The following is a 17,418-nucleotide window of genomic DNA, read 5'->3' as shown; positions in this document are numbered from 1 at the left end:
ACCTGATAAACAATATAACCCCATGACAGATTTGCTCTAAATGCTTTGGTTTTTGAGTTATAAGCCAAAAACTGCATTTGACCCCTATGTTCTATTTTTAGCAATGGCGATGTTTGTTGATAGATCAAAACTTCGGATACAATTTATAAATTAGATACCCTAAGGAACATTCAGTTAAAATTTGAAAGTATTTGGCCCAGTAGTTTCAGAGGAGAAGATTCTTGAAATAGTTTACGACGACGGACGACGACGGACGCCAAGTGATGGCATAAGCTCACTTGTCCCTTCGGGACAGGTGAGCTAAAAAGGTAAACTTCATCTTTATTTTTTAACATAATAAAAATCTTATAATTACATAAGTAACAGTCAATTTTATGCAAATGAACAAAAAACAATCTAAATTAATTAACAAATATCTGAAAGTGAATATTATAATTTTTCAAAAAAAAAAAAATAGTACTTGTACCTTTAGGAAATGTAGGTATATAAGCATTAACAGTTAAAGAATTTGAAACAACTTCAGGGAAGAGATTTGTATGTAGATATAGCACACAAAATATTGCGTTATTCACCATTTTCTGACAAACAGAAAAAAAATAACTGGATACTGGTTATAGGACACATAATATCTTGTTGACATCAGTCCTGCATTTATTGCCACAGATTTTAATATGCTTGTACAAAATTCCCTTTTTGCATGTAAGCTTGTTAGGTATATATGTATGTATCTTTAAAGACCTATATATATATATATTTAACAAAGCAGTCAAAATGGTGCCATGGATATATTTACTGGAAATTTTCAGATGGATTATATGTCTTCAACCATATCATCACATTCACAACTTATAACCAGATGCTCCGCAGGGCGTAGCTTTATACGACCGCAGAGGTTGAACCCTGAACGGTTGGGGCAAGTATGGACACAACATTCAAGCTGGATTCCGCTCTAAATTTGGATTGTGATTAAATAGTTGACACAGCATAGGTTTCTGACACAGAATGAATGTATTCAAATGAACTTAAAATTTTTGTTTTCTCTTAGAGCAATTCACTATGCTGTTGAATATTAATCCTCTCAAAAAAATGTTTGAAGAAATTTTCTTTTATTTATGAAATTTCAAATGAGAAAAATTGAACCCAATTTTTTAATCACATCCCCCTTTCCCTTATTCCAAAACTAATTTCAATTAAAATATTCTAATGGAGTTTGCAACAATTACTACTCATTTAAATACATCATAAAATATTAAGATGTAAAAAAACTGCTTGTTATCACTGAATGGTAAAGATTATTTAAATTTATCAGTTGGTAGTAAAAAGTGAATATACATTGTATATTGTATATAACAAAGATTTAAGTTGATTCTGGACAAAGAAAGATAACTCCAATTAAAAAAAATTCTTGCAGATATTTCTTGCTTACTATACTGGACAAAGAAAGATAACTCTTAATTAAAAAAAAATTTGCAATTTCACAATATTGTGAAATTAGAAATTTCTTGCCATTGCACAATACTGTGCAATTGAAAAGACTTGCTATTGCACAATACTTAATATAATAATTTAAGATCCTGATTTGGACCAACTTGAAAACTGGGCCCATAATCAAAAATATAAGTACATGTTTAGATTCAGCATATCAAAGAGGCCCAAGAATTTAATTTTTGTTAAAATCAAACTTAGTTTAATTTTGGACCCTTTGCACTTTAATTTAGACCAATTTTAAAACTGGACCAAAAATTAAGAATCTACATACACAGTTAGATTTGGCATATCAAAGAACCCCAATTATTCAATTTTTGATGAAATCAAACAATGTTTAATTTTGGACCTCGATTTGGGCCAACTTGAAAACTGGGCCAATAATCAAAAATCTAAGTACATTTTTAGATTCAGCATATCAAAGAACCCCAAGGTTTCAATTTTTGTTAAAATCAAACTAAGTTTAATTTTGGACCCTTTGGACCTTAATGTAGACCAATTTGAAAACGGGACCAAAAATTAAGAACCTACATACACAGTTAGATTCGGCATATTAAAGAACCCCAATTATTCAATTTTGATGAAATCAAACAAAGTTTAATTTTGGACCCTTTGGGCCCCTTTTCCTTAACTGTTGGGACCAAAACTCCCAAAATCAATACCAACCTTCCTTTTGTGGCCATAAACATTGTGTTTAAATTTCATTGATTTCTATTTACTTTAACTAAAGTTATTGTGCGAAAACCAAGAATAATGCTTATTTGGGCCCTTTTTTGGCCCCTAATTCCTAAACTGTTGAAACCAAAACTCCCAAAATCAATCCCAACCTTTCTTTTGTGGTCATAAACCTTGTGTCAAAATTTCATAGATTTCTATTAACTTAAACTAAAGTTATAGTGCGAAAACCAAGAAATTGCTTATTTGGGCCCTTTTTGGCCCCTAATTCCTAAAATGTTGGGACCAAAACTCCCAAAATCAATACCAGCCTTCCTTTTATGGTCATAAACCTTGTGTTAAAATTTCATAGATTTCTATTCACTTTTACTAAAGTTAGAGTGCGAAAACTAAAAGTATTCGGACGACGACGACGATGACGACGACAACGTGATAGCAATATACGACGAAAATTTTTTCAAAATTTGCGGTCGTATAAAAAATATATTCCGTATTTATTACAATTATTAACTCAATCAATCCTTTCTCATTTGATGGATTTTGATTTTAACTGAACAAGCAAAATGCTTTTGCACAGACCATTTGCATTAAAATTGGTTTATGTATAAAATAAAAATGCTTTTTAATGAGTACATTAAGGCATCGACGAGCATGAATTAATAAATTAAGGAACAGGTGAGCAGAAGCATTGATGAAGTTCTACTGTAAAAAATCATTTGTGCCAAAGCAATCTTTTTACTAAAAATCTTACGATTGGAAATAATTGTCTGTTATACAGAAATATTTAGCAATTTTCAAGTGTCCAGGCCTGTAGCCAGGAATTTCCAAGGGGGGTTTGTTGGACTCACAAACTTGACTTTAACAGTCACAATTCGAACAGAATATTGACTTTAACAGTGCTTATTTGTTTTCAAGAAAGGGTTCGTCCGAACCCCTGAACCATCCTGGCTAAGGGTATGGTGTCTTTCCTTTTAATATCTTTTTAAGAAAAAAGCTATAGAACATTTGAATCATCTGACACAAAAAAAGATTATAATGGCAACTTGTAATGAGTATAAACAATAAGAATTTGAATAAAAAGTTTAGAATGCCACAAAAATCTGTTTATACATATCGAATAAAGACGAAAAATCACTATGAGGTGTTGCTGCTATCTTTCCCAGTGCTTAAATTTAATGGTTTATTTTGTTTCGCTTGAAGCATCTGAAGTAGAGTTGCCTGTAACGAGGATGAAACATTTGTCACTCGCCCAAGCTGGTTCATTGCAGCGTGACCAACTGCTTTGCCAGTTTTTGTTGCACTATTAAATGAATTATCAGGAGTACTGCTTCTAGAATCTGACACCTCCATTGGTTCTTCAACTCTTATATTGTCCACAACTTTCTGCTTCTTTTCCGTCACTTTTCCAGCGTCATTATTTTTTACATTCAGTAATTGCTGTAACACAGCATGCTTAGTTTTAGTCTTTTCCTTTGACTTTTCATTCCCTTTATTAGAATTAGCGCTATCCTTTTTGCTCTCATTAGTACCTCCATTTTTAACTACTTTTAAATCAAGTGGACCTTTTTTAGGCATGTCATTTTCAATCATGCTATTATTTGTATCTATGGTAGTTTTCGATTTGTCATTTTCAATCATGTTATTTTTAGCAGGACTTGGTTCCAAAGTTTTATTTTGGGTATTTAGAATATTAGCACTTATAGCATTGAGTAAAATGCTGGATAGATTCATGCCAGTCACATTTTGCAAGGGTACACCACCCTGTGTTGTATTATTCTGCCCTGATACACTTTGTTTCGTAATGTTCGGAATGGATACACTTTGTGGTGTACTATTGGGTACTGACACATTTTGTGGTACACCGTTTTGTTTGGATACACTTGGAGATGCAAAACTCTGAACCATTGGACCTTGTGAATTAGCGTTCTGTATTGCATTCCGCAGTAATGTACTTTGTAAAGAGTCACGTTGCAATAAAGCATTTTGTACTGGTAAATTCCCTACACTTGGTAAGGAGGTGGGAGAACTCGGATCAATGCCAGCAGCCTGTTGTAATTTTTGCATAGTTAGTAGAGATAACATAGTACTTTGAAGTTTCTCCAACAATTCCCTAGGAATCAGAACCTGATTTTGCTGTTGTGGGGTGGCCACTTCTAGTTTATTTTCCTGGGGAATGCCATTTTCGACAGGTTTCATATCTTCCTCAGTTTTCGTCCTTTCTTCTTTTTCCATTGTCTCTCCTTTGCTCTCTGTATCTTGTTTATTAGAGTCTTTTTCTTTTTTCCCATCTGTACTTCTTGCTCGTTTTCTCATGACTGAGAAAGATTGTGATGAGTCATTAGAATCTGAGTTTGCTAACTGTTGGAAGTCTACCAACATTGGTTTACTGTCTATACCTTGAATCAGATGGGATTTACTTGGAATGCGTGGAATGGGAACCTAAAATGAACCAGCAAAATTATTATAACAGTATAAGTTTATAAGAGGGGTGTAAAGGTTGGTATCTGCACGGGAAAATATGAAATAAAATTGCAATTTCAAGATGAACAAACAATTAAACATTTCTAGTACATTGTTTTTTTTACTGATTTCATGAAACACGGTGAATAATGAATCTTTTCACAGCGGCACATGAAATAAAAAAGGCAAAATACATTGAACGAAAATAACCCTTTACCATGCATCCTTTTATAAGTTTTCATTTTATTTATATCAGAACTATAAAACTGACTTCTTCTTCTTCTTGTCTCCACATAAGCATCCTTTATAAGGATCACCCCCATGAGTTATGGCGTATAAAGGATGTCATTTGGAGCCTGTAACGATACAGATTAATGTGAGCATTTGCCTACCCGATTTCCCAGCCAGGCCATGACGGGTCTTATTACCAGAAAGTTAACCTTCCCTTAACATAATACAATATATAATAACAAAGAAAAAACAAAGAAAAAAAATGCAGTTGCTCATGAGGCATTGTTAAAAAAAATATGTCTTAATATGTTTGATGACAGGTCACTAGGACCCCAAACTAATGAATCTATCATCCTAGAGAACACATCTTGATTTTGTATATGATTCAGAAAATAGTAAAGAAAATATGTTTATAATGCATTTCTGACATCTTTTTTATCCTTCTTCATCTCCCATGATTAATTTCCTATTGTGAAATTAGGAGCATGTTGTTGAGTAGTGATGTTTGTTGATGAGTAGTGATGTTTGTTGATGTGTTTCATAAGTGTTTTTGTTTCTGTTTTTTTTTTAATATACTGTGGATTCATTTATTTTCATGGGTATCATTTTCGTGGATAGAGAAAAAAAGACGTTTCGTGGAAAACGTAAGTTCGTGGATCGCTGATTAAAAAAAATGAAAAATTCAGATACGTAAACCGTGAATTTCTGTTTGATTAAGGATGTGATATAACCTCCTTGGTTTGGTCAATAATAAAACAAACAAGAGGCTCTCAAGAGCCTGAATCGCTCACCTGAATTTTTTTTGTTTAATCTCTCATCAATGATTGTTTTGGCTTTTCAATTTATTTAAATGTTCTTTGAATCGTCCTATTTTCTTCAAAAGCAAAAAAAAATCATTTTCTCCTATGTTCTATTTTAGCCATAGGAGCTATGTTTCTTGACATACAAGGAAATGAAATATAAAATTTATACTAGATACTCTGAAACTCTGAAACTCATTTAGCCTAAGTTTGGCTGAAATTGATACAGCAGTAAAAGGAGAAGATTTTTTAAAGTAAGTCAACATGATGAACAAATTGTGAAAAAAGTCTTTAAAGGGCAATAACTCCTTAAGAGGTCAATTGACAATTTTGGTCAAATTGACTTATTTGTAGATCTTACTTTGCTTAACATTTTTGCCATTAACAGTTTATCTGTATCTTTAATAATATTCAAGATAATGACCAAAAACTGCAAAATTTCCTTAAAATTACCAATTAAGTGGCAGCAACCCAACAATGGGTTGTTTGATTCATCTGAAGATTTCAGGGCTGATAGATATTGACCTAATGAATATTTTTACCCCATCTCAGATTTGCTGTAAATGCTTTCATTTTTGAGATATAAGCCAAAAACTGAATTTGACCTCTATGTTCTATTTTAAGTAACGGCGGCAATGTTTTATGATGGATCAAAAATCGAAGCACACACGAAGAGCAGGATAATCTAAGGAACAATCATGCTAAGTTTCATCCAAATCCATTCAGTAGTTTCAGAGGAGAAGATTTTTTAAAGTTAGCAAATATGATGTACAAATTGTGAAAAATTGTCATTAAAGGACAATAACCCCTTAAGGGGTCAGTTGTCAATTTTGGTCATATTAACTTATTTGTAGATCTTACTTTGCTGATCATTTTTGCTGTTCACAGTTTATCTTTATCTTTAATAATATTCAAGATAATGACCAAAAACTGCAAAATTTCCTTGAAATTACCAATTAAGTGGCAGCAACCCAACAATGGTTTGTTTGATTCATCTGAAAATTTCAGGGCTGATAGATCTTGAGCTAATGAACATTATTACCCCATGTCAGATTTGCTCTAAATGCTTTGGTTTTTGAGATATAAGCCAAAAACTGCATTTGCCCCCTATGTTCTATTTTAAGTAACGATGGCCATGTTTTTTGACGAATCAAAAATCGAAGCACACACTTTGTGCAGGATAATCTAAGGAACAATCATGCTAAGTTTCATCCAAATCCATTCAGTAGTTTCAGAGGAGAAGATTTTTTAAAGTTAGCAAATATGATGAACAAATTGTGAAAAATTGTCATTAAAGGACAATAACCCTGTAAGGGGTCAATTGACAATTTTGGTCATTTTAACTTATTTGTAGATCTTACTTTGCTGATCATTTTTGCTGTTTACAGTTTATCTTTATCTATAATAATATTCAAGATAATGACCAAAAACTGCAAAATTTCCTTAAAATTACCAATTAAGTGGCAGCAACCCAACAATGGTTTGTTTGATTCATCTGAAAATTTCAGGGCTGATAGATCTTGAGCTAATGAACATTATTACCCCATGTCAGATTTGCTCTAAATGCTTTGGTTTTTGAGATATAAGCCAAAAACTGCATTTGACCCCTATGTTCTATTTTAAGTAACGGCGGCCATGTTGTTTAACGGATCAAAAATCGAAGCACACGCTAAGTTTCATCCAAATCCATTCAGTAGTTTCAGAGAGGAAGATGTTTGAAAAATTGTTAACGACGACAGACGACGACAGACGACGACAGACGACGACGACCAAGACGAAGACATCGACGACGATGGACGCCAAGTGATGAGAAAAGCTCACATGGCCTTTTAGGCCAGGTGAGCTAAAAAGAAGGAATTCATTGAAAAAGTCACTTTGAAGTGTCAAAATCCTCGCTTGATCATTCTAGGTTAAAGTGTTCATTGAAAACTTTGATTATAATCGTGAACAGAGACAACTAATTATTTGTTTGTTTTACCATTTATAATTTTTTGTCGGAATTTTATGAGGCATTCACAACTCTATGATTGATTTAAGATTGAAAACTTATTTCCCTAATCACGGTATAATAAACAGTCATATAAGTAAAAGGTGTGAAAATAAATGTTCCTGTCATAAATAATATTACCTACGGTCAATATCCCCGTACTTAATTCTATTGATTTTTAATCACCAGTAATTCAAACTATGATACGGTAATTTACAACTTGCAGTTATGTTCCATGAACAATTTTAATTTAATTTTAAAAGTAATTATCACTGATATTGGATATTTTTTATTATTGAATTAATCAAAATACTTTTATCATCTATCAATAATCAAAGAGCTGAATAGCTCTGAGGGGAGAGACGGCCCTTGTTTCTATTTAATTATGTTTTTGAAAAAAAGGGGGGGGGGGGGTATCTTTTGATAGTTTTCATATGAAGAATGAAAAAGATAACAGCTAGAACATGTAGAAAGGTTGACAATATTGAAATCAATAATCAATTGTTGTTTATGTAATTTCATTTCCTTAGTTTAGGATTCAATTTGGACCAATGGAAGAGATCTGCATCTTCTAAATCTAAACATTTGATTAAAGTGGATAGCTAATTATCTAAAACTCAACTGAATTCTGTCATTTCACAACAACTACAATATTTTTAAAAATCTTGATTGTGTACCACTGAACTGCAGGCTAGGGCCATTTTCCATTTTTTGTGACAGTACTCTTGGATTTTTAAGTTTTTTCTTTGGAAAGTGTGGACTGAAAAATCTATTCAGTTTTAAATTTCCATTGTTAAAGTTCCCAGTTACAACTCTCACCACAGAGAAACAGGTACTAATAAAAAAAACAATATGAGTGATGTAAACTGTGTGAAGCTTGTTTCCAAATCTTAATTTTGAAATATTTGTAAATAATAAATGTTTAAACTACAAAATGCAAATTTTTATTAATTTTTTTTTACCATTACAATGATTATGTAGGTAAACAAAAATTTAGTTTTAATAGAAGACTACTAATCCAATGAAATGTCACATTTGAAATGTTTAAATACATTAACTTTTATTTTCACTAATTTGCGACAAGAAGAATTTTAGCGACAAGAAGCGACAAGAAGAATATTTTTTTCTTGTCGATAAATAGTCTTCTTGACGCTTCTTGTCGCTTCTTGACGCTTTTTGTCTCTAATTAGTAAGACCCGAAAAAAGTCATAAAATCGTTTCTTTCCCCTGTCTCATGTAACCCCACGATCTTTGTTTATTTTGAAAGTTGTTGACCTACAAATTAAAGTATTGCATGTTGATGTTTAAATCATCTACAGTAAACAATATTATGTTTAGATTTAACAAATACAAATTTTTAATTAGTGCACGATCTCTAAGAATGATTTAAATAACCAGTGAACTGGTGAAGGATATCCCTGCTTCTTCCAAGAATGACGTCACTGTAAAATACAATGTAGGTTGGATATATTTAGAATATCTCGTCATACTAATTTTTCCGGATTGTAAAATAAACGTAAATAGTGTAAAGGAGAGTTCAAGATACGATAATTTCGTGAGAAACAGAAGGAAAATGTGTAAAAAAGTGTTTAAAGTCAAACTATTCATTTCTGGGTCTCCTTCTCTTCAATCTAGGTAAGATTTGTTGGGGGGTTTTCCACACTATAACATGTATAAAAACAAAATGAATGATGTGAGGGGGTGTCACTCTGGTCAACCCCATAGGGGATTGACGGCTTGAAGCCGTCTTTCCCCAAAAACATGTGTTGTGTTGCAATGTTTATCGCCAGTCAACACTATACGAGAACTGCATAACATTACTGGAAATAAACATCCGACTCCAAACAATTTTTTCTGGATTATTCTTCGTGGAATTCTTAAATTCGTGGTTTGAAGTGACCCACAAGGCCCTGTGTTGAAGGCTGTACTTTGACCATATAATGGTTGACCTTTTTACACATTGAGACTTGGATGGAGAGTTGTCTCATTCGAACTCATACAACATATATACATCTTCTTACATGTATATCTATTAAATACTTATGTCCAGTTGATTTACCCCCAGGAACTTGCCTTAAAAAAAATTCTTACAGATGTGAAATCAACTACATAATGTAGTTCAGTAAATGGAGTTAAGAAGCTTGAGTGCCTTACAAACTATACCAATATCTTAAACTAAAGGAGAAAATATTTCAAATCATTTGAAAAATAGCTATACCTTTTTGACAGGTGTTCCTTTTTCTCTTTCCTTCATCTCCAGATAAGCTTTGGAGTCCATACATCTCAGAAGCATGGAAGCTATTTCATGGAAGCCTCTGGCTTGTGCAGCCATAACAGCAGTAACACTAGCATAGTTAGGAAGATCTAAATTGGCTCCAACTTTCTGAAACAACTCAACCATGGGTATAAGGTTACCTTCAACTGAATAAAATAATGGAGTTCTTCCACTTTTACCATCCTGAAATAGTTTAATCAACTGGTTAGAGGTAGGAATCTTATAAGTACTGAATGGTTCATGGTATGATTTTATAGTAGGTATGTCCATTCTATACAATTTGCAATGTCTGATGACCATGTTCAAAGGTGAGAAAAACATATTTTTTATCTTTTTTTCTAACCATTAATAAACTTCTCTTATTGCCTGTCAGTATTTTTTTCTCACTCACAAAGTATCATCAAGGTATAAGTGTATCTAATAGTATGTTATCTGTCAATAGGATTTTACTCTGTATTCCTAAAAAAAACGTGTACATCAAGGTTACCTATAAAAACTCGATGAATTGGTACTTTTTTTAGTTTCCAAATTTCTGATGCTTAGCCTTCCTGATGCAGTTGAATCAAAACAATTGTTTAAAGAGGAAAAAAATTGTAAGATGTGGTATATTCAATTTTGATGTATTTATCCAATGTCAAATTATACATAATAACTTATTACCTGAATATTAACATCAGCTCTCTCGGCCAGGAGAAACCGGACAATCTCCATATTGTTCTTCATTACAGCTATGTGAATTGGAGCCAGACCTGCAAAAATCATTATAATTAATAGGCCATATTTTAACAAAGAAGGTGTTTTCCAACTGGAAAAAAAATTATGGTTATGAATTAGTGATAAATTATAGAATAATGCCATTTTTTACTCTTTTTATCAGCAAGAATATCAACCAAGCCCACTAGCATTGAAATAATGAACATAGCTTTTGATCAAACCAATTTCTGTGAACCCAATATTGTTAATTCAGAAAATATTGCAATGCTTTAATCTTAATGCCAAAAATACTACAATATCAAGTTTGCAATAATAAAAACTTGTTTCTTAATTTTAGTAACAATTTTTACAATAGCAGTCCCAGATTTAAAATAAAAGTATATGCTAGCATTAATTTCTGAATTTACAGTATGAATACATAATATTCAGAATCAAAAATCAAAATGAAAATGATCAGATATACATACCATCAAAGTTTCTTGCATTGAGGTCTGGTTTCATTGTATATTTAAAGATGAGATGAAGACAGTCAACAGAGTTTGACTTGACAGCTATGTGGATGCAGGTTTCTCCATTCTTATTTACCAGATTAGGATTAGCACCAGCTAGCAACAATGTATGGACTGCCTGTATGAATTTCAGCTCTACTGCTATGTGCAACGGTGTCTGTAAAAAAGTAAATGCTCTAAAATTGAAATTGTTTTGCTTTTAGGAGGATTTTTAAGAGGATCTTTAGATATATATCATACATAAACCAGATTTTATATAGAAAATTAAGAAAATCTGGTATAGAGTGGGGGGAAAAAAATGCATAATATGACATACACTTAAGGGAAAATGTTTACTATTAAATTGCATATTGAAGATGCATTATCAAAACAATCTGGTAAATATCTTCCTTAGGACAAATGTTTTGGGTACATGTATGTCCAATAGTTAGGTATAAGCCTATTTGTTCCTTACGTAGAGTGCTTGAATTAATGTCAGATGTAATTTCTAAAAAACAACTATTCTTTTCTGCGTTGAAATAAAAATAGTGACTAATTTTCTCGTTCAGTTAATAGAGTGAGTAATTTTTATCCTTTTTACTTGTCAAAGTGCAAAATGTATACATGTGCATGTATAAGACGTGTAGTCTTTTGGTGGAGGAAAGATATTTCATGGAAACAATGAGAGCATTATCTTCCAAATAATACATGTAAATTAAATTGTTGTGACTGCAGAAAGATCTAGAAACCTGAAACAAAATTAAGAAACAGCATTTAACATTTTTAATACCTGTTGTGCTTTGTTGAATTTGTCAACACTTTTACCAGATATACTCATCAAATGTACAAACTTTTGGACCATAACAATATTCTCATGAACAACAGCAATGTGTAGTGGTCTGAAAATATAAAACAAATACATGCGAACATACTATAGAACATGAAAATGTTTTCTTGTGTACCTCAGTGATGTGTATGTTCCGGACCATATGAGTATCTGGACCATACGCGTATGGTCATGACCATATGGGTATATACTCATATGGTCCGACCATACGCGTATGGTCGGACCGTACGCGTATGGTCGGGGTAATCAACACGTATACTTTTAAACTCTTCATTAGGTGTGACTCTACTGGATGTTACGTCACTAAAATGTCATTTTTTCATATATTAAAAAAAACTTATAAAAAACATTTTTACACAGTTAATATTACTTACTATTTGTAAGTACAATTATAAGAAGATGTCAAAACATATTGTAAAAGGAATGTTATTGTTTAAAGTAGGTGATATCATCGGCAATGTTCATTATATTTTTTAAAGATCAAGATATTTTTTAAGACATTTTTTATAAGTAAAATATTAAAATTGTATGTTTCTTTATTTTTTTCTATTCTTTATTTCTATACTTCTATTTTAATCTTAATTATAAGACCGGTAAAATATCATGTAAGTGCCATGCAATAGCTACTGCCTTTATTTAATTTGATCTGTGATATTCATTTTACGATCTAAAGTTTCTTAAAAACACCGTAGACACATCGGAATTGTCCGAGTCGATATCAGTGCACGCAGCCAAAACAAGCAATCGCAGAAAAGCTACATGTATGGTACCGTTTGAATGTCATTCTAAATATACAAAAGCATACACGAATACAATTAGCGATAAAAACTAAGATCAACTGGCTGTGGCATCAATATTTAATGTTTATGTAGCTTTTGAAATGTAAAATTAATACGTATTATTTCTATTGTATGTTTGAAAAAATACCTATATGGTCCAAATACTCATATGGTCCGGCCCGTTAATATCCAAACGAGTATAATACTCATATGGTCCGACCATACGCGTACGGTCGGACCATACGCGTATGGTCGGACCATATGAGTATACGCATATGGTCATGACCATACGCGTATGGTCCAAATACTCATATGGTCCAGAACATGTATAAAATAACAGAAAGTAAATAATACAAATGTATAATTTAGTGAACTTATATATTTTTATGGACAATAAAAAGTTCTAATGAGCCATGGTTTTATATAATCATGATCTTGAAATTAAATTTATTTATCAAAATTCAAACTCTGTGTGCAAGATATTTTTTTCTATTTGTCATTCTGTGTAAAGGTTTCATACATGAATTTAATTCATGTACAAGTAATGAAAGTTCTGATAAATCAAGTGGTTATCATTCCAAATATATTTCTGTTTTAGTGGAATAATTATTGCTATTGTAGAACCACAGACTAAAATGTAAGATTAACAACTGTGACTTAAAGAAATGCTGCAAAAATATAAATTGGTAAAAATCATAATGAAACTTATTATACATGTTATATATAAACTTATTCTTTCACAATTCTGACAACAATAAATTTACATCAAACAAAGGAGTAGGTCCAGTAAGACCCCTTTTTGGCCCTAAAATATAGCACTAATAGCAGCTTTACAAAATTGATAAAATGTAAAATTTTAATTATTTATTGGATAGTAAAATGCTTCTGCTACATAAATATGGACTGTTTTAGACAATACAATGCATATATGGGGTACTAGCATTCATTAAGTCATGCTAAATTACTGAAATTTTCACAATTCTAGCATTTTAGTTAAATTTTAGACGGTTTCCGTGTAAAACTAAAGTGGCTGCATTCGTGTTCATCCTTAATATTGAAATGTAAGTTGTATTTGATAATAATACATAACATTTATAAAGGTTAAGGATAAACACAGATGCTGCCACTTTCATTTTTGACAAAAACCATCTGAAAAGTGACATGTTCATGATGTTTCGGCATATCGGCATATTTGGTAGATTTTTCATTTTGAGCTTGAATGGGATCGTTTTTAATGACTAAATTAGTTAAAATCTTTCACTTAAACCAATTGAATCAATTGAAATAGACACTTAAGCGTTTAAAAAGTGGTCAATATCTTTCGTCAGATGAACCTGAAACTTGCAGCCAAAATCGGACCTTACCAGACCTACTCCTTTGAGAGTAAACAGTATATTAATTTTGTGAGCTACTTACAAATCCCCATCATCATCTTGTTGTAGAGCTACCTGCATCTCATTCAGTAACATCAGACTTGTAGATGGATCTACAGCTACTGGGTTCACTCTTTCTTTTGGTTCATAAGCATTCTGAACAGCTGAAGCTGAAAATGTCAAATATACTTGATAATAACCCTAACACAATTAAATACATGCTACAATGTATTCATGTCATGTATGTCACATGAAGGGTTTCTGAATAGAAATTAAGAAAAATTAAGAATCAAAATTGAGCATGTTGAAAATTAAATTTATTTTTTTTGGCAATACAATAAAAACTTTATAGTAAGATTTTGAAAATGTAATAGCCCTTTGCTACCATCATGACCATTCAACTATTAATCTTCAGTATCAAATACTAATAGTATACCTACATGCATGTTTTTAACATTCAAGTACCCCCTGGCACCAGAAGCAATTATTTACAAGAAAAGTTTGGGAGACAAAGTTTTTATTTTCAGTATTTTGTTTATTTATTGGCCTTAGGTCATATGTAACTTGTACATGTAGTTAAACTACAATGATAAAGGTTTTTAAGATGAATATTGTTCTTGATTAATTTCTTTTGTTTCGAAAACTGTCAACATAAAACTTGGAACTATGAAAATGATTCCATAAACTTTTCTGTTCAATTATGTTATACATGTTATACAAGACATGAAGTACATTTAAGTATATGTGTAGATTTAGTGGCTAACCCAGTTACGTCCTTGTTGTTAAGGTAAATGCTTAGTAAAGATTTGAAAAAATAGTATTTGTAAACATGTGGGAATCCACTTTGAAATCAATACACAGATTAAACCAAATGTTATGTAATTACTTAAATAAGCTTAAGATACTAATTACATAATGTAAGTGTTATCAACAGCTTGAATTTGATAAATGTATCTTTCAGTTTTTATCAGATTCCTTTCATTAATGTTTCATAAGTTTTGATTTTAAAAGGAAATATATGCAAGAGTATTTATCTAATAAGATAAATTATAAAACATGCTTCCTACAATGTACACATGTACATTTATAAAAGTTCAAACTGTATTAAATATACATGTTTGCATTTTTTAACACTTTAAAATTGTTAATACATATAACTCAGAAATGCAGAAATATACATGTAAGTAATAAAACATGATAAAAGTAAAAGTTAGTTTGTATAGAAATTTATACTTTTCCCATCTAGGCACCGAAACATGTCGATCAATAAATTTTATGCAGCAGTCCCTCAAGTGTTGTTGTTATAAGACTTTCTACATTTTCCCATCTGTGTTCAATATTTATCATTTTTATAAAGAATACAGTTATTCTTTTAATTTTATCATGTATATTGAACTCTGTCTGACATATATATTGATCACGTTTTTTATATGATTTATGATTGATAATATGAACAACAAAAATAACTTAAATATCTTGCAATAACCAATATTTTTTTTTTAAATGGGTTAAAATAATATTTGAATATTATTCATAAGAAAATTTTAGGTTTAAATTATAGCAGAGACATATACAAATGTACATATGCACATGATATAACACCATATGACCATTTACCATATATGTCATTGTCTGAGTATAGTAATTTTATTTTTATTTGGAATACATTGTAATACACAAAAGTGTTTACTGTTTGTCATAAAATTTTAATTTTTGGAGTATTACTAACAATCTCCATTAATTATAATTATTTTCATCATGTTCATGTATACATAAAATGTATGTTGTCTCATTAAAAAAATGTACCATTTTTTTTCAATTTATATTACTTTTCTTGTGCTTGTTAATCAAAACAGTAGCAAATTAATCTTAAATTCCATATTTGGTTTTGATGCATTGTTTGTTTTTGTTATAATTCTTCAAACAATGAGAATATAATTATGTATACAAGTATTACCGTCCGACTTAGCAGGATCTTGTTCTACTGACAATTCCTCTGCAGGAGGTGGTGCACCTTCTTCTTTATAACCTTGTAACCTCCGCTTCTTTAAAGGCAAAGATGATTCTGAAGACTCTTTAGTAGTCACTGCAAGTTTTTGTTTCAATGCCATTTGAGTTAATATTGAATCAACTGCTGACTGAGAAAGTTCAACACTTTCAGTACTAGCCAGATTAACAAGCTTAGATGCAATCTCCTTAGTAACTATGGTTTGTCCATCCACACCGTCAGATTTTACTTGGAATGGCAATTTCCCAGCTAATATTTTATTCAGGTCATTACTAGACAGGTTGTAAAGTCCATGGCCTGGTTTGTTGTGATCCACTTGTATAATACATTGCGGTGCAATTAACGGTTCAATTTGAATATATGATGGTGGCAAGTCTGGTTGCTGTACAACTTGATCTTCCACTTTCTTTGGCTCTTTATTCGGTAATTTTGGGGTTTCAACCTTTTTCATTTCATGGTTTGGGTTTCTTGGATTAATTGTCAATGATAAAACCTGGTCTGGTAACTTGGTTTGTTTACTACTTGAAACGGCTAAAGTGGAAGCATATTTTGGTGATTTCTGTTTTTGTTTTATTGATGATGCTGCATTTTTGTCTTTTTCAGTCTGGGCTTTTTTACTTGATGGAGTCTGGGAATTTTTGGTCGCCCTGGTTCTGGTTTTTCCCTTTTTGTTGGCGTTACTTGTTGCTGACTTAGCATTGTTTTTTGTACCAACAGGTGTACTTTTCGGTACAGTTACGTTTGACCCAACACTTAAAGAAAATAATTCGTCTGAATTTGATGGCAAAAGAACCATAGATGATAAGCATGACATTGCCTCCGCGGCGGCAATACGATCTGCGTGTTCTTTTTCATCGATCTTTGTCGCCTCATTTTGTTTTTTCGATTTACGTCTGGTGGCCATTTTGTGTAAATATTCAATATTAGAACAATGTGCACATGTGTAAATACTTATTCATTTTGTCCATTTACAAATATCTTGTCACATCTGAAAATGAAACAAGCCTGGTTTTCCAGAAAATCTAACAAGCCTGGCTAGAATACATAATCTGCTTGACCTCCATGGTAAAATAAAGCATCTTGGGAAAATCCCTACACCATGTGATCATTTAAACCAATCACAATCTCTAGATTTTATAATTCGGGGATTTCCCTAATAGCAATCGGACTGAGTCGTGGTACATGTCTATAAATAGACTTCGCCATGTTATTCATCATATAGTTCAAACTGATTAATTGAATATATTTTTTTCTTTTTCAGATTTTTGTTTATGGTTCCTTATTTCAATTGAAAGA

At 31.6% G+C, this 17,418-nt stretch overlaps 1 protein-coding gene across 1 annotated transcript; it reads right to left on the bottom strand.

Moving 5' to 3' along the window:
* Positions 1–3,183: 3,183 nt before the first annotated feature.
* On the bottom strand, positions 3,184–17,206 carry LOC134698890 (uncharacterized). The gene is made up of 7 exons (XM_063560569.1): positions 16,072–17,206; positions 14,158–14,284; positions 11,906–12,014; positions 11,095–11,293; positions 10,574–10,662; positions 9,857–10,096; positions 3,184–4,599 (listed from the first exon to the last, which is right to left on the bottom strand). The coding sequence occupies exons 1-7, from the start codon at positions 17,024–17,026 to the stop codon at positions 3,295–3,297; spliced, it is 3,024 nt and encodes a 1,007-aa protein (XP_063416639.1). The 5' UTR covers positions 17,027–17,206; the 3' UTR covers positions 3,184–3,294.
* Positions 17,207–17,418: the final 212 nt, after the last annotated feature.

Source organism: Mytilus trossulus, unplaced genomic scaffold (genome assembly GCF_036588685.1).
Source record: "Mytilus trossulus isolate FHL-02 unplaced genomic scaffold, PNRI_Mtr1.1.1.hap1 h1tg000024l__unscaffolded, whole genome shotgun sequence".
Lineage (NCBI taxonomy): Eukaryota > Metazoa > Mollusca > Bivalvia > Mytilida > Mytilidae > Mytilus > Mytilus trossulus.
The sequence above is the reverse complement of the archived record's forward strand: the minus strand, read 5'-3'. Positions and strand labels throughout refer to the sequence as shown.